The following is an 18,483-nucleotide window of genomic DNA, read 5'->3' as shown; positions in this document are numbered from 1 at the left end:
AATCCGATTTCCTCGCCTCCAGTTTAAAGTGGTTTCAGCCCTGAGGGCGATACCACATGCTGTTTCTGAATTCCTCATTCAGGTCTGAATTCAGAATCCCTTAATCAAAGTAATTCAGAATGTTTGCACTGGGTGCTGTTCTCAATAAAGGCGTTTAAGGGATTGTGGCCATAATCCAGCATCCTCCATTTAGTCAGGCTTTAAAATTTACAGGTGTGATTTTATGAGTGAACTTTCTTCTAGGTATATCCTCAGGCATGGAGACCGAGTTTAGAACAGGGTGGGAAAGGCGTGGTTGAAGCTGAGGAAATACTCAGGAATTACATATGACAGAAAGCTGACAATAAAGTTGTGAAGTTGGGTGTACGTAACGATACTATTGTGTTCTCAGAGTAGTTTCTGGCCAACAAGGAAGAAAGAACATACTAGGTCTAAGGGGAGACGTGATAGAGGTGTACAAAATTATGCATGGTATGGAGAATGTGGATAGGGAAACATTTTTCTCCCTCTTTCAAAATACTAGAACCCAATGGGGTCATCCCATGAAACTGATTGGTGGGAGATCCAGGACAAATAAAAGGAAGGACTTCTTCACACAGCACATAGTTAAGTTATGGAACTCACTACCACAGGATGTAGTGATGGCCACCAATCTGGATCGCTTCAAAAGGGGGTTGGATAAGTTCCTGGAGGCAGAGGCTATCAATGGCTACTAGCCCTGATGGTTGTGTGCTAGCTCCAGTATTTGAGGCAATAAGTCTGTGTGCACCAGTTGCTGGGGAACATGGGTGGGAGGGTGCTGTTGCACCTGTGTCCTTATTCATCCTTGGCCGATGGCTGGTTGGCCACTGTGTGAACAGAGTGCTGGACTAGATGGACCCTTGGTCTGATCCAGCATCAGGGCTCTTCTTATGTTCTTATGTCCATTGGCGTTCCTGCCCCATGCATTTCCCAAGGGCTTTGGTTAAGGTCAAACAAGTTATGACTTTAAATACACCATTCAAGAATGTGCTCAGACCGGTTCCAGCTCTATGGTCATTAAAAAAAAAACATGACTAGTAGGAAAGAGATTTAGATTGGGGATACCCCCTTGTGATGTTTTTCTGCCAAAAATCCGCCCCTCCTATTTATTTTCTCTGATTGATTGATTGATTGATTGATGGTGTAAATAGATTTTTGGCAGGAAAAAAGTGTGGAAGGAAAGCTTAACGCACACACCCCTCCCCGTGCCATGGATCTCACTCAGAATGCTCCCTCCACAATCACTTTTTGTATGTAAAGAAAGAAACATGGCCTGTCTAGTTTGACTTTCGGGGCTTTTCCTTTTAAAAGTATAGCTTCCAAATCACGTGAGGTACTGGTTCCTCTCTATTCGGCCCTGGTCAGGCCTCATCTAGAGTATTGCGTCCAGTTCTGGGCTCCACAATTCAAGAAGGACGCAGACAAGCTGGAGCGTGTTCAGAGGAGGGCAACCAGGATGATCAGGGGTCTGGAAACAAAGCCCTATGAAGAGAGACTGAAAGAACTGGGCATGTTTAGCCTGGAGAAGAGAACATTGAGGGGAGACATGATAGCACTCTTCAAATACTTAAAAGGTTGTCACACAAAGGAGGGCCAGGATCTCTTCTCGATCCTCCCAGAGTGCAGGACACGGAATAACGGGCTCAAGTTAAAGGAAGCCAGATTCCAGCTGGACATCAGGAAAAACTTCCTGACTGTTAGAGCAGTACGACAATGGAATCAGTTACCTAGGGAGGTTGTGGGCTCTCCCACACTAGAGGCATTCAAGAGGCAGCTGGACAACCATCTATCAGGGATGCTTTAGGGTGGATTCCTGCATTGAGCAGGGGGTTGGACTCGATGGCCTTGTAGGCCCCTTCCAACTCTACTATTCTATGATTCTACAGCTCTGTAATCCCCTTCCTTCAGCGTATCCTTCCTCTGCTTGTAGCACAATATTAGGGTGACCCTATGGAAAGGAGGACAGGGCGTCTGTATCTTTAACAGTTGTATTGAAAAGGGAATTTCAGCAGGTGTCATTAATATGCATGCAGCACGTGGTGGAATTCCCTCGTCATCACAACAGTTAAAGCTGCAGGAGCCCTGCCCTCTTTTGTATCTGGTCACGCTAGATACAAAAAACGAGTGAACAGATGATGTCTTCTAGTATTGGAATCACCTTGGAATGAATCAATGTCCACACCCTCTTTTTAACTGTTTTCTCTTGAGGCCTGGGCCAGAAAAATACTTGACCTTTTGCCCACCCTGTTTTCATTGCTGGCATTCAAAGACCTGAGCTGTCATTTCAAACGCCTTAACAAAAGACCAGGAAGCAGGAAACGGTGCAAGCGGAAAGATGGGTTCGGATCAACCCAGAATTTGAATCTGGAAAGAATGTGGACAGAAAATGCAATCAAGAGAGGGTTATAATAGTCCACAGTGATAATAAGCAAATATGAAGCTGGAGAGAGATCAAAGACTTGCATTAATAGCAGTATTAATCGGAAGACCATCGAGAACTCCAGCTTCTTAATGTAGAATTCTTCACCCTGGCCAGTCTTGGGGATTTCTTCCTGGAATTGGTCATAGGCAAATACAGGCACACTGACAATGATAGTTTTCTGTTGGTTTAACTGCTGACTCAGCAGGACAAATGAGATGCCAGGCTGCTCATATTTGGATTACAGATTCCTTTGAATTTCAGCCTTTTGGAATGGGGGAAATCTGTGCAAAAGCTGGTCAACCACGAAATGACAGGCAGTTTAGTGGGAAAGGAATTGGGGCTAGGGAAAAGGGGACGAAGCCAGGGGAAGGAGGCATGAACATGGTCATCTGTTCGAACCCGGGGGACCGGATTGGGCTTGCGAGTGTGAGGTTCAACACCCCTGCACTTTGCTTTTACTTCCCAAAGCGGTTCTTACGTTCTGAACTTCGGTTACCTGTGCCTCTGTTACTGTAATACTTGGTGTGAAATTACTGCTGGAATATCTAATGATAACTTAGAGCAGTTCCCGCTGGGATACTTGAAAAAGATAGCTTCATCCCACTTACCTGTTTCCCTCAAATTATCCCCTACAGCGCTAAGCTGGTGCCGTTGTTGCTAAATCACACCCCGGCGGCAGCGCTCCTAAGATCCTTTGCAAAGGGTTTAAGGGGGGAAATGTAAAAAAAATCATAAAAAATCAACAGATGACCCAATCTGATTCAAATTTGGTATGCTTAAAGCTCTCCTTAATATCTATTACTGTGCCAATTTTGATGTCTTTATCTTTAAAGCTTACGCAGATGTAAGCATTTGTTTAAATTTTCTTTAAACATATCAAATCCTGCTCCTGCCCCCCTAGTGGCCGCTCTGAAAACAACAAATGATTCGCTCGAAAACTACTAGTAAAATACCTCGATTCTTTTCCCTTATAGCACAATTAACGCAGGATGCATGGGAGTACTTCACAGTCAAAGCATATTATAAACTGGAAAATGTCAGAGTAGTTCACAATAAAAGCAGATTATAAGGTGGAAAACTTTGGAGTCCTTTGCACACAATTCGCAGTGATTGCACAGTATAACGCTGGTGTGATAAAGCTTACAGTGTGTGGAGATTTGGAGACTGAAGTGGAACTATTTCAGTCCTCCGGGGCAGAAATAAATGGGTAGAATGTCCTTTTCAGAGATGGTTAGAGGTGTAGAAATAGATGCTTCTCTTCTTATTATGTGAACCACCCAGAGAGCTTCGGCCATGGGGCGGTATACAAATGCAACAAATAATTCTCAGCATGGGCGCAAAGCAGAGGTTAATGCACAGTATGAAGATTAAATACTCTACTGTGGAAGTTTAAGGATACTTTTTCTATTTGAAAAGACAGGTGTGGCATTATTTCTCAAGCTATTGTATCATAGCTTGTTTATTATAAGTCATCCAGGTGCCCAGGTGAATTCTTCAGTTCATCCAGACTTGGTTTGCTACTCAAAGCTGGCTTAACCACAGTGGTTTTTTTTCTGGGTGGCTGCCCAGTTCCCATAATTTTCCTTGCCATTTTCAGTGACCCCACCTAGGACTTGGAGGGATTCTACACATCGTACTGAGGGCACTTCCATGCGCCCCCAGTGCGACCCCAAAGCGATCGTGTAGCTTGCCTTTCGAAGAGACGAGGAAGAGGCGTCCTTGCCGCCGCTGCCGCCGCCACCCACCTAACTCCTCGCCGGCTGGCTCGGAAAGCTCCGCCTTCTTCCGCCGAGCTCTCCGAGCCGGCCGGCGAGGAAGTAGGTGGGTGGCAGCGGCGGCAAGGACGCCTCTTCCTCGTCTCTTCGAAAGGCAAGCTACACGATCGCTTTGGGGTCGCACTGGGGGCGCATGGAAGCGCCCTCAGTATGACGTGTGGAATCCGCCCTGGTATATACTGCATGTCCATAACATGACACATAAGCCCAGAACTGTGTAACAGAGACGAAGGAACTCATGGATCCGGATTTTGGCATCCTCCTGAGAATCTCACATATAAAGAAGCAAGTCACTAGTCCTTATGGCTGTAGAGAGAATGCAATATAAGAAGCGCTGTGCTGAAACATACCAAAGGCCTGTCTATTCCAGAGGAAACTGAAAAGGGAATAGAATTGGAAATGGTGCACCAATCTCAGGTGGAGAATTTGGAATGCAATTGAGGGGTACACAATTTTCTCCAAAAAAATTGTCACTCCTGTGTCCTGTCTCAAGCTGTGTGTCAGGCAAAACCTACAAATGCATCCTTTCCTGGCAGGAAGATACAATGAATGGCACATTGCTGTCAAAGGCACACAAGTGGTGTCAATAAAAAGACGCCAATAAAAAGAGAGTAACCCTAATCCTGAATCGGTTGGGACCCAGTGCTAAGAGGCGGTTCTTGGCCTAACCATTAGTTGTGCCAACTATTCCCTGTTCCTGTGTGTTGATCAGCAACAACGGGCAGCGGATCCTTATTTTCTTCCATGCCTTGAACACCTTCACCTGCTAATTCCTGCAGATCGAGAGTCACTTAAAGGTACAGCAGCAGATGGCAAAACCAGTTGAAAACAGGCAAACTGTTCTTCCTGTGCTTTTCCTACATAAGGTGTAGCAGGCCCAACACGTAAATCAAGAAGTCAGCATGTATCAAAGCCTTGCTTTCAATTGTTTTATCAAAATCTGTACTTCCGTTGTTGTTGTTTTTACATTATCCCCTCCCCTCATTTTATTTTTCAGTTTGATCAATCAGAATGGCTGATGCAGAAGCAGATGTGGGACTTCCAACTATCGAGAGAAAAACAGGCCTCCAGATATGGATCATAGAGGTATAGTACATATAGTGTCTTCCATGGGGTCTAGTTTACATAGGGCCAGAGTGGGCAGCTTCTGGGGCCCCGCATTGCACCCCAAGAAATTACCAGGGGCTACATAAACATAAACACCCACATACACGCTGCTGCCAAATTTGCCAATTGCAAGGATTTGGAGCAAGGCCCAGAGGAGTCACGTGCTTTGTTTACAAGTAAAATAGGGCATCCAGGAAGCTTCCAGAAGCACGACTGTATTTCTGCGAACGGTGCATGCACACCATGTGCCTTGTTTCAAAGAGAGATCACTGCAATGTTGCGCGCTGCAGCAATTTCAGCAGCAAATTCAGTGGCAGCACCAGAGAAAGAAGAAAAGCCTCTAAAACCACCTGTGGGCCACATGCAGCCCATGAGCAACGTGTCACCCACCTGACATAGGATGATGGTTAGGGCCAGGCCAGGCCGTGTTGCTGCTGGAGACGATGGATAATATGGGTCCTCCTGCCCTTCCAGGTACGAAAGTGAACCTGACAGGCTAGGGTGACCAACTGTCAGGATTTCCCTGGATTTGTCCTGGTTTTTGTTCTTTCCGTGGTGTCAGGGGGGATTTTCTATAATTTTCAATAATGTCCTGGAATGACACACCTTCCCCTTTAAGGCTGCCATTAGCATTTTAATTTTTGTGAACCGCCCAGAGAGCTTCGGCTATTGGGCGGTATAAAAATGTAATAAATAAATAAATAAATAAATAGCATGGCAGGAGGGAATGACATGCTTTCTTGAGGCACGTCATTCCCCCACCCCGAGCTCCAATTGAGGTCTTAAAGGGGAAAGTGGGTCATTCGTGGACATTATAGAAAAGGCCCCAATTGGAGTGGATGGTGGTGGTGCAGAATGAAATCCTTTCCCCTCCTGCACTCCAATCGGGTTCTTTAAGGTGGCGGGGGAATAACGTACTTTCTGCAGGACTCAGAAAGCTGCTTCCCCCACACACACACTAGGTGTCCTCTTTTTTGGTTTCCCAAATATGGTCACCCTATGACAGGCAGTGTTCTCCGCTGCACTCAAAGGCAGCAGGCTAGCTTATGGGCTCCAGAACAGGCAATGTGGCACACACAGCTCTATCATCCGACAGAGGAGAATGGCCAGCTGGCTGAGGATAACTGGCCATGGCACTACTGCTGCCGCCTCTCAGTATTTGCCGCCTGAGGCAGCTGCCTCACTCTGCCTAATGGTAGGGCATAAATTGTCTTGGCTTGCTTAAATATATGCAAGAAGAGTATCGGCAAATTAATTACTTTCTCAGTAAGACCTTAACAGAGGGTTCATTTTATTTATTTATTTATTTATTTATTTATTTATTTATTTATTTATTTACCATATTTATATACCGCTCCCCATTGAAAATTTCGGAGCGGTGTACAAGATAAAATAAAATAAAAACAGAATAAAACACTTTAAAATAGATTTTTAAAGAAGCAAAATGTATAGTGAGCCGTGGCTGGTCATTAAGGAAAGGCTTCCTGGAATAATGACGTTTTCAGGAGGCGCCGAAAGGAATACGAAGTTGATGCCTGCCTGACCTCCAGAGGCAGGGAATTCCATAGGAGGGGGGCCACCACGCTGAAGGCTCTTCCCCTGGTGGACTTCAGTTGGAGGATGGGTCTATGTGGAACCAGCAGGAGTATGCCCTCGGATGACCTCAGTGACCGGGCAGGTTGGTAGGGGAGAAGGCGCTCTCTCAGGTATCCTGATCCCAAGTTGTTTAGGGCTTTGTACACATTTTAGACCAGTAATTAATCTTCCCTCTTTCCTAATATTGTTCGAAACAAGCATTTAAAAAAACGCCAAATGCAAACAGTAATCTATTGTAGTCTGCCAGGTGCACAATGCATGCATGTGTGGGTGGGTGGGTGCGTGCGCACACATAGACACACCTGTTTTGCTGTCCCTGGCAATCCAATCAGTCAAATTAATTTGCTAAGAACCAATGGTCATTGCAAATGTACAACGTAATCAGATTACATGATACATTTTAAGATAGATGATCCCTGGCACATTGAATCCAATTTTTAGGGTGACCATATGACAAGGAGGACAAGGCTCCTGCAGCTTTAACAGTCGTGGTGAAGAGGGAATTTCAGCAGGTGTCATTTGGACGCATGCCACACTTGGTGAAACTCATCACAACAGTTAAAGCTAAAGGAGTATAGCTAGTGTGACCAGATACAAAAGAGGGCAGGGCTCCTGCAGCTTTAACAGTTGTGATGGAGGGTGCTGTTGCTTGTGGGTCCCTGGTCGACAGCTGGTTGGCCACTGTGTGAACAGAGCGCTGGACTGGATGGACCCTTGATCTAATCTAGCAGGGTTGGATTAGATCTATTAAGAAATTTGCATTCAAAACATTTTTTTTGGGGGGGGGGGCGGCGACCTTGTTTCTGGTATATGCTTTAATATCAAGCAGTACAAAATCGAAGCAATATTAACTCTGGCCAAAATTGAAGAAACCCCAGCTTCAAATTTCAGTATGATGATGGGGGTAACGTGGTAAATTCAAAAGTAAGCTAAAAAAATTGTTTTGGATAGTTTCCAGTTGAACAGCGTCTGCCCATCTGCACCACACAAGCAGCAATTTACAAAAGCTTCCCTGGCTAGTTTCCTGGAGGCCATTTTTATTCACCCCAGGTGACCAGACAAATATTGGTTTAAAAGTCTGATTTTGTCATTGTGTATCAGCCACCCACCCTTCTACTGATGCACTGTGACAGCATATTAGCTAGCTGGTTCTTGGGATTAAAATGCTTTGTGGAAAGCTTCGCCCTTTGAATTTCTACCTGTCAAACAGCATTTTGAAAGTGCAAGACCTTTGCCAAGGAAAGAAAAGGTGGGCCCCGTAGCTTTTTGACCCTGGTATCATTTACTACTGGATGGTTTTTAGCTGATCTTAAGTTTGTTTGCCGTGGTCAACTTTGGTCTACAACATGCAAGTCTTTCTGGATCAATCCAGTTTAAAAGAAAGAAGAAAAAAGAATTTGAGCTTGACACCTTACAACCCCTAACGTACAAGTATGGAGAACGGGTGCCTCCACCCCCATGGCCTATCTTTCGAGTATCTTTAGTTCCTGCTCTCAGCTAACAAGTTTGTCCAGTTTCGCAAGCCTTGCTAGAGGTGAAGCGGAAAACTTGATTTAATGCGTTGGGCCAAGAAATATGTGCGAGACTATCCAAACATGCATGCGCCACCATGCGTGGAGACTTCAGAGGCAACATTTCAGTGAGGAGGGAGCGGGGATTCTTTTGGGGAAAGTTTAAGAGTCTTTTCTTGCGTATAAACCTGAATGTACCCATTTCCTTTATTTCCAGTGCTCAGGCTGGAGTAGTATTGTTGATGTAAGAGGTTGGATAGGTGGGGGTGGGGGGCGGGACGGGACTCCTGCGTATTTTATATTTGTGCAGAAGAGAGGATTTCAGCAGATTACAGCGTCATAGGAGTCCTTCGCCCCAACAGCAGACTATAAAGTTAGCGTCATCTGAGTCCTTTGCAAGCAATTCGCCACGACAGCAGACTATAAGAGCTTCATCCCACATCCCTGCTTCCCTCGGATTATCCCCATAGCGCCAAGCTTTCGCGGTTGTTGTTTTTGCTACCGGGCGACAACGATTCTTTGCAGACCAGGAAGTGAGTTTAAGGGGGGGGAATGTAAAAAAATCATTAAAAAATCAACGGATGACCCAATTCAATTCAAATGTGGTATGCTTAAAGCTCTCCCTAATATCTATTACTGTGCCAATTTTGGAGTCTTTATCTTTAAAGCTTACGCAGACGTAAACGTTTCTTTAAAATCCTGCTCCTGTGCCCCAGCGGCAGCTCGGAAGATACGCTCAACAAGTAGGGGCTAAATACAGCAAATCTTTTGGCTTTATTGGAAAATTAAGGCAGGATGCCTGGGAGTACTTCACAATCAAAGCAGATTATAAGGTGGAAAACCTCTGAGTCCTTTGCGTGCAATTCGCAGTGATTGCACAGTATAACGCTGGTGTGATAAAGCTCGTTGCTTGCCCTGTTCTACACAACATTTAAAGCTGCAGCAGCCCTGTCCTTTGCCTTCTGGGCAAAGCACCAGTGCAGTGGGGATGCCCCTCCTTACTGTAATGCTCATCTAGGCCCACATTGAACTGGCTGGGTGTGTCTTTTGGCATGCATGCGCTTGCACATTCTCAGCCAGAGGTGCTAGTGTTTACTTGCAACCAGTTGCCCTTGGCTAGAGCTGAAACAGGGACAGTGTAATATAGTGGTTAGAAAGTTAGTCTTAGTGTGGGGAGACCTGGTTTGCCTTCAAGTCTCAATTCAGCCAGCTTCAGTGGGTGACCTTGGGCCATTTCCTCCCTCTCTCTTTCTCGGCCTAGCCTACCTCACAGGGTGGTCGTTAGAATTAATGGGAGTGAGCCAGGGACCATGTGTGCCACCCTGATCCCTTTGAAGTGTACATCAAGAGCATTTGCTGTGCTTCTTCTGGATTTCATCATACCAACGGTGATCTCATCCAGGTTTTGGTTTGTAAGCAATGAGCTTGTGCCTTTGTATACCTGGTAAATGCTAAACAGGCTCATTGCATTGCTTTATAACATTCCTCACTGAACATGTAGAACCAAAGGGTTGGCCAGGTACAGAGGGGCTTCTAAGGAATAGCTGCATGGAATCTCGTGTAGAGATTTTATTATATGGTATTTGCATTTTATGGTATTTTTGTATATAACATTCCCCACCTCGATCCAGAGGGAGAGGCGGGTAGACTATTATTATTATTATTATTATTATTATTATTATTATTATTATTATTATTATTATTATTACGTTTCATGGGTATTACTAAGGAGGTTCACTTGGCACCTACATGATATGCTTTTAGTCACCAGGTGAAGACCTTTTTATTCTCCCAGCATTTTAACAGCCTATAAATAAATTTTAACTTGGTGTTTTACATTTGTAATTTTGCATTGCTGCTGTTTTTATCTGGTTGCACTTTTATATTGTATTTTATAGTATGGTTTTATACTGTTGTTTTGTACTTTGAATGTTTTTAATTTTTGTGAACCGCCCAGAGAGCTCCGGCTGTTGGGCGGTATAGAAATGTAATAAATAAATAAATAAATAAATAAATAAACAAATAAATAAATAAATAATACAAATAAATAAATAAGTAAGCAGGGAGTGTCCCCACTCTTCAAATTATGCTTCTGGGAAACATTTGAACAAAAGAATATTAAAATATATTTAATGCATGCAACTGTTGTAATGTAATGTAGATGCAATGCTTTGCCTTTTTTCTTATTCTGCCCTGATTTAGCACATGGACTCGTAACCCTTTCCTCATCGTCACAAACTTCCTAGCTACAAGAGTGACTCTCCTGCCTCGAAGGCTGCCATCCTTATCGGCACATATTCTTAACGGGAGCCTTATGTTTTGTTTGTTTGTAGAAAATGAAGATGGTCCCCATTTCTGAAAAGGCCTACGGGAGTTTCTTTGAAGGGGACTGTTACATCATCTTGAATGTAAGTGGATCCAGCAGCAGGGCATGGGGTGGGAGCAGCACCGTCCGTTCTGCATGGCGCTAGAGCAGGCGTGGGCAATGTATGGCTCTCTGGATGTTGTTAGGACTGCAACTCCCATCATTCTTCACCATTGGGCCAGGACTGATGGCTGTTGCAGTCCAACAACATCTAGAAGAGCACAAATTGCCCATCCCTGCACTAGCGAAGAGTGGTTGTTTTATTAAATGGATTTTATGTCCAGTTATCATTGATAGGGAGACATTTTTCTCCCTCTCTCAAAATACTAGAACCCGGGGTCATCCCTTGAAGGTGGTTGTTGGGAGATCCAGGACAGATAAAAGGAAGCCCTTCTTCACACAGCACATAGTCAAACTATGGAACTCACTACCACAAGATGTAGTGATGGCCACCAATCCGGATGGCTTTAAAAGGGGGTTGGATAAATTCCTGGAGGCAAAGGCTCTCAATAGCTACTAGCCCTGATGGTTCTGTGCTATCTCCAGGCAATAAGCCTGTGTGCACCAGTTGCTGGGGAACATGGGTGGGAGGGTGCTGTTGCACCATGTGCTGCTTGTTCATCCCTGGCCGATGGCTGGTGGGCCACTGTGTGGACAGAGTGCTGGACTAGATGGACCCTTGGTCTGATCCAGCAGGGCTCTTCTGATGTTCTTATGTTATCAGTATTTCAAAGCATCAAAGGAAGTAATCTAAAAACAACCATATACCGTATTTCTTCAATTCTAAGATGCACTTTTTTCCCCATATAAACATCTCTAAAAACAGGGTGCGTCTTAGAATCGTGGGTGTGTCTTAGGGTTTCTTTTCTGTTGGTGGTACTGAAATTAGTGTGCGTCTTACAATCGATGGCGTCTTACAATCGAAGAAATACGGTAGATTTGTGCTGGGAGAAGGCCTCCCTGGGTGAACCTACCTTCTCACTTGCTCCCTTGACAGGCAGGGAGTCAGGGATCAAGGAAGCTGAGACCTCTACTGCCTTTACTTCTCAGCGCCGTTGTCCGGGCCATAGTAGGACCTACTGAGTCAACGTGCATAGACTTACACTGCACATGAAGTACCGCAGGAGCTGACTAATCAATGGCCTGTATTAGCTACCGCTGCTGAGGATGGAGCCCCTATGTTCAGTATAAGGTGGGCACTTGTGCATCACCTAGAAAAAGGAAATCACGAAATGGGGTGCAACGGTGTTCAGGCGTGGTGGGCATGCTTTGGCGCTTGCCAAGGGGCCCAGCAGCAGACAACAGCCTCCCTGGAGTTACTCCTCTTCACCACTGCAATTTGCTTGTTCACCTGCCTCTCGCTCTGGCCCAGAAAACAGCGTTGCTGAGAAGTAAAGGCAGTAGAGGCCACAGCCTACTCGCCCCCAGGCTGGGAGCGAGAGCAGCTGGTGACTATGGAAGAGAGAAGGTCGGTTCACTGAGGGAGGGGGCCCATTGAACGTGCCCACCCACCCCGCCAAAGCCTGGAGCCTGCAAAGGTTTGCATACAAATTGTTTATACTATTAGGGTGACCATATGAAAAGGAGGACAGGGCTCCTGTATCTTTAACATTTGCATAGAAAAGGGGATTTCAGCAGGAGTCATTTGTATATATGCAGCACCTGGAAGGAATCTACACGTCGTTGTGAGGGCGCTTGCATGCGCCCCCAGAGCAACTGTGTAGATGGTGCCCTGAAGAGACGGAGGAAGAGGCGGAGGAGGAGGAGGAGGCTCCTCCTCTGCCTCTTCCTCCATCTCTTCAGGGCCGGCCGGGTCGGAGAGCTCGGCGGAAGAAGGCGGGGGGGGGGGGGAGATAGCGGAAGAAGCTCTCCGACCCAGCTGGCTCTTTCGCCGGCAGCAGGAGGCCGGCGGGGAGGTGGACTGCGGCGGCAGCAAGGACGCGGCCGGATTCCCCAGCCTCCTCCTCCTCCGCCTCTTCCTCCGTCTCTTCAGGGCACCATCTACACAGTCGCTTTGGGGGCGCACTGGGGGCGCATGCAAGCGCCCTCACAACGACGTGTAGATTCCCTCCTGATTAAATTCCCCCTTCATCACAACAGTTAAAGCTGCAGGAGCTATACTAGAGTGACCAGATTTAAAAGAGGGCAGGGCACCTGCAGCTTTAACTATAGTGATGAAGTGGGAATTCCCCCAGGTTCTCCATCTATACAAATGACACCTGCTGAAATTCCCTTTTCAATACAATGGTTAAAGATACAGGAGCCCTGTCCTCCTTTTCATAGGGTCACTCTATTTATACTAAGTTATATGCATAGATGTAAATTTAGAAACAACGATGGTCATTTAAATAGAAATACAATGTATCTCACCATAGTGAGGAAGACGGACGTATGTACTTGCTGCTCAGTGGGCTGTTCAAGTGCTAACTGTTGCTTTTCTGGATATATTTTTGTTAGGATAACCCCCCCCCCCCTGGGCTCTTCCTCCCCTCCCCCCTTTTTTTTACCCCAATACTTGCCACTGGCTAGTATAAAAACCACCCCGATAAAAATCGAGACATCTTTCTTGGATATTTTATGTCCCAGTGCTTTTTTCAAGGAAATTGTAAGTGGCTGAGTGGCTGAAATATGGTGGTATTGGGTTGGATCCACATTTAGAGCATGCAACTAGGCTGGTGTTGGGGAGTTTCCCTCCAGTCCCCTAATGAGTGGGTCATGGACCCAGGTAAATGGGGTGAGCTATGGTGTAGGAGGGAGAAAGGAGAGCTCCCTGAATATTGGGAAGAGCCACCTTCCACGAGAAGAGGCATTGCAGCAATGAAAGGCAGGTCTTGGACCCAACCCATTGTTTTTTAAGTTGGTGGTGACAATGTCCTACAACTAGAATATCTCTGTCTATCTGGAGGAACTCCCCCACGAAGGAAGGGATCGTTTAGCTTGGGGATGATAGAGAAGTACAAAATGATGCCTGGTGTGGAGAATGTGGATAGGAGACATTTTTCTCCCTCTCTCATAAAACTAGAATCCAGGGTCATCCGATGAAGCTGATCGGTGAGAGATTCAGGACAGATAAAAGGAAATACTTCTTCACACAGCGCAGAAGTAAACTCTGGAATTCACTACCACAAGATGTAGTGGGGGCCACCAATTTGGATGGCTTTAATGAGGAATTAGAGAAATTCCTGGAGGAGAAGGCTATCCTTGGCTACTAGCCCTGATGGCTATGTGCTACCTCCAGTATCAAAGACAATAAGTATATGTAACCAGCTGCTGGGGAACATGGGTGGGAGGGTGCTGTTGCACTCATGCCTTGCTTCTGAGTTTCTTGTGGACAACTGGTTAGCCACTGTGTGAACAGAATGCTGGACTAGATGGACTCCTGGTCTGATCCAGCATGGCTGTTCTTATGTTCTCATCTATCTATCCAAAATTATTTCTAGGCCACCTTTAAGGATTTACACATATGCAGAGATTTTCGTATGTGTAAATCCTTCCATGAAAAATGTATCTGTGGTAGAGTTGCCCCCTCTTCCTCAGAGAAGGATTTTTATTTTTTTACCTAGGACCCAGCTCCTTAAATTAATTTAATATGGACTTCAACGTTAGCCCTACACAATTTTGATCACAATGCGTTAAAAATAAAATAAAAAATGTTTCCACAGTTTTGTTTGGTTTGGATTTTGTACATAATGCCGTGTCTGTAGTGTACTATAGTATAACCCTTAAAATGGAGCATTTGTAACCAATATTCTTTACGCATAAAGCTTCATCCCACGTACCTGCTTCCCTCGGATTATCCCCGTAGCGCTAAGCTTTCGCGGTTGTTGTTGTTTTTGCTACCGTGCGACAGCGATCCTTTGCATACCAGGAAGTGAGTTTAAGGGGGGAAATGTAAAAAATCAACGGATGACCCAATTCAATTGAAATTTGGTATGCTTAAAGCTCTCCCTAATATCTATTACTGTGCCAATTTTGGTGTCTTTATCTTTAAAGCTTACGCAGATGTAAGCATTTCTTTAAAATCCTGCTCCTGTGCCCCAGCGGCAGCTCAGAAGATACGCTCAACAAGTAGGGGCTAAATACGGCGAATCTTTTGGCTTTATAGCACAATTAAGGCAGGATGCATGAGAGTACTTCACAATCAAAGCAGATTATAAGGTGGAAAACTTCTGAGTCCTTTGCATGCAATTTGCAGTGATTGCACAGTATAACGCTGGTGTGATAAAGCTCATAGTGTAGGCACGTGGCACGGTTTGTGCGCCTTGCCCAGCGGCGTGGCAGGCAGAAATCAAACAGATGAAGCTTTCCACATCATTGGGATGAAAAAAAACTTTACTAGCTGAATGTCTGCCTGTTGTGTAGCTGCTAAAGCCCTCCCGGTAAGGGTGCGGGATCATGGATCCCTTGCCTGTATGCTCCTTGGCCCACCTGGCCCTGGCGTCGGGCCAGATTACGTCCCCTGGAAACCAAGCTGCGCGCATGTAGTTCCGCTGACCTGGCTCTCGCTCCTTCGCTTCCCTTTTGGTGCGCCACCCTTTCCGCACACGAAACTGCTCTTTTGCCTTACTAATCGCTATGGCAACCCCGCTGCAGGGCTGTTGGGGGAATGTTTACTTTGGATGAGAGAGTGAGAAAGGTGCGAGGAAAATAGTCGCTGTGCAAGTCAGGGCATGTATTGTTTTCCTGATAGCGACTACCCTCCAGCGGTGCTCAGGGAGGTGAATGGGGTGTCTTCCCTGGGGAATCTCTTTACTGCACGGGGCGATCTACACTACTGCTTTGAAGCGCTTTAAAGCACTTTATAACAGTTTTGACAACTGTTTGGGCCCAGGACACACTGCATATACAGTTTTCAAAACGTTTTCAAAGTGCTTTAAAGCGCTTTAAAAGCAGTAGTGTAGATCCCCGCAGAGGGGTTTCCCATCACAAATCGCATCTGCCCTAACTGATGAAGCCTAGCCTCTCAGTCGCCCACTTCTCAGCTGTGGAAGCGGGCCTTGCCCTGACACTCCAGATTTCTGACACCCTCAACATCACCAGCTGCTTTGGCTTCCCTTCCTCCTTTTCCTCCTCACTGCTACCACTTGCTTGCTTGACAGGAAGAGAGCCAGAAGGCCGTGCAATCTCTTACTCCCCCTTCTCACCACCCTCCAGATGTGGTGGACTACAACACCCATCATTCCCAGCCAGCATGTTTGCTGGGGATGATGGGATTTGCAGTTCAACACATCTGGAGGGCTCCAGGTGAGGGAAGGCTGATTTAGGGACTGAGGAGGAAAGCCAACCCTGTCCAAGGGTCTCCCTCAAAGGAACGAGTTCATTTCTCATCGCATCAATTACAGCTGACCCAGAAATGGGGGGGAACCATTATTATTATTATTATTATTATTATTATTATTATTATTATTATTATTATTTATTACATCTGTATACCACCCCATAGCTGAGGCTCTCCAGACGGTTTATATAGGATAAAAACACTTAAAAACAATACACAAAAATTTAAAGTCACAAAAACATACAATTTAAAACCACAAAAACATACAAAAACAAACCCAGGCTAATTACATATTGCTAAATGCCTGGGAGAAGAGAAACGTCTTGACCTGGCGCCAAAAAGATAACAATGATAGCAGACCTATCCAGTAGAATTTTAGGATACTTTTAGTGTGCTTTTAGGATGTTTTTAACAGTGTATACTATGTTTTTAATCAGTATTTTATGTATTTTATGCTTGCTTTTGTTCCCCGCTTCGATCCAATCGGAGAGGCGTGTAAGAAATAAATTATTATTATTATTATTATTATTATTATTATTATTATTTCGGCGCCAGGCGGGCCTCATCAGGGAGATTGTTCCACAATTGGGGAGCCACCACAGAAAAGGCCTTCTCTCTTGTTGCCGTCCTCCGAGCAATAACTGAGGCATCAGAATGTATAAAATAAAACCTCTCTCATATTCAGCTCTATCAACTAGCGTTGTGTTTTTACATTGGTGGATATGGTCATTCTTGCATTCCCCCCACCCCCAAAGCGAAATTCCCCTGTCCTCATTTTCCAGCCTAAATCTCCACCTTCTTAACTGCAGAAGTGTGTTTTCCCTGTCCACCACTCTGCCGCTAAGATCATCTTCTTGGCCCGCCGCTCTGACCATGTCACTCCACTTCTGAAATCTCTTCATTGGCTTCCAACTCACTCCAGAATCCAATATAAACTTCTCCTGCTGACCTTCAAAGCTCTTCACGGTCTAGCTCCTGCCTATCTCTCCTCTCTCATCTCACACTATCGCCCCGCTCGTGCTCTCCGCTCCTCTGATGCCATGTTTCTTGCCTGCCCAAGGACCTCCACTTCCCTTACTCGGCTTCGTCCTTTTTCTTCTGCTGCCCCTTACGCCTGGAACGCTCTTCCAGAACACTTGAGAACTACAAACTCAATCACTGCTTTTAAAACTCAGCTAAAAACTTTTCTTTTCCCTATAGCCTTCAAATATTGAGTTTGTTCTGACTCTATACTGTTAACTTCACCCTACCCGGTGCCTGTTTACACTTCCCTGTGCCTGTTTGCATTCTCCTTCCCTCTTTATTGTTTACTACAACTTATTAGATTGTAAGCCTATGCGGCAGGGTCTTGCTATTTACTGTGTTATCTGTACAGCACCATGTACATTGATGGTGCTATATAAATAAATAAATAATAATAATAATAATAATAATAATAATAATAATAATAATAATAATACCCCTTCCATCCTAGAACCTGAAGACGCGAAATGGATTTTCCACTGACCTGCACTACTGGATCGGTCGCGACTCCTCTCAGGACGAGCAAGGGGCAGCCGCGTTCTACGTGACTCAGCTGGACGACTCCCTTGGCGGGAACCCTGTGCAACACAGAGAAGTGCAAGGTTATGAGTCAGCAGCCTTTAAAGGTTATTTCAAGAAAGGCATCATGTGAGTGATGGAGAAAAGCACGATAGCTGGAAAGGAAGTCTGGTTCGCTTCAAAGGGGCTTGCGCTGGAGGCTCTGTATACGCCCTATTTACCGTGTGGTGGCTGCACAGTGGCACTGCGTCAGTTATACGACGCAGCCGCCAACTTGCAACTAGCCCTGTAGTTGCAAGTTGCGGATTTAGAAAGAGGGGGACTTAAAGCGACTTTTTGCTTTGCTGCGAGGTCCCCTCCGTCTTCCCATCACCTGTCAGTGGTGATCTCCTTTTGGCTTTGGATATTCTGGGGGTGGATCATGACCACTGTTAGGTAGCTGGAAGAGCAGGCACCCCCAGGAAAAGCAGAATTTGAGCTTGTTATCTGTTGCCTCTTGCACTATTCCCATCTACAGAAGTCTGGTGTTTTTCGGAACAACACTAAGGACTAGTAACTTTTTCTTTTCTTTTTAAATTGAAGTCAAAAGTCTAACAAGCTATGTTGCACTCTATGGGAGCATATTTATTTATTTATTTATTTATTACATTTTTATACCGCCCAATCGCTGAAGCTCTCTGGGCGGTTCACAAAAATTAAATCCATGAAAAGCATAATAAAACAACCAACAGTCTGAAAACACAAATACGCAATATAATACAAAAAGCACAACCAGGATAAAACCACACAGCAGAAATTGATATAGGTTAAAATACGGAATTAAAACAGCAAAGTTTAAATTTAAGTTAAATTAGGTGTTAAAATAC

General features: G+C 45.2%; 1 protein-coding gene across 1 annotated transcript in view; it reads left to right on the top strand.

Annotated features, from left to right (window-relative positions):
* The first annotated feature begins 5,219 nt into the window (after window positions 1-5,219).
* Window positions 5,220-18,483, top strand: part of VILL (villin like) — a 44,923-nt gene continuing 31,659 nt past the window's right edge. Inside the window, exons 1-3 of the mRNA XM_063126527.1 lie at window positions 5,220-5,304; window positions 10,766-10,840; window positions 17,550-17,746. Of these exons, the coding sequence (XP_062982597.1) occupies window positions 5,230-5,304; window positions 10,766-10,840; window positions 17,550-17,746 (347 nt within the window). The 5' untranslated portion in view covers window positions 5,220-5,229. The remainder of the gene's footprint in view (window positions 5,305-10,765; window positions 10,841-17,549; window positions 17,747-18,483) is intronic.

This window comes from Elgaria multicarinata, chromosome 1, assembly GCF_023053635.1.
Source record: "Elgaria multicarinata webbii isolate HBS135686 ecotype San Diego chromosome 1, rElgMul1.1.pri, whole genome shotgun sequence".
In the NCBI taxonomy this organism is placed as follows: Eukaryota; Metazoa; Chordata; class Lepidosauria; order Squamata; family Anguidae; genus Elgaria; species Elgaria multicarinata.
The sequence above is the reverse complement of the archived record's forward strand: the minus strand, read 5'-3'. Positions and strand labels throughout refer to the sequence as shown.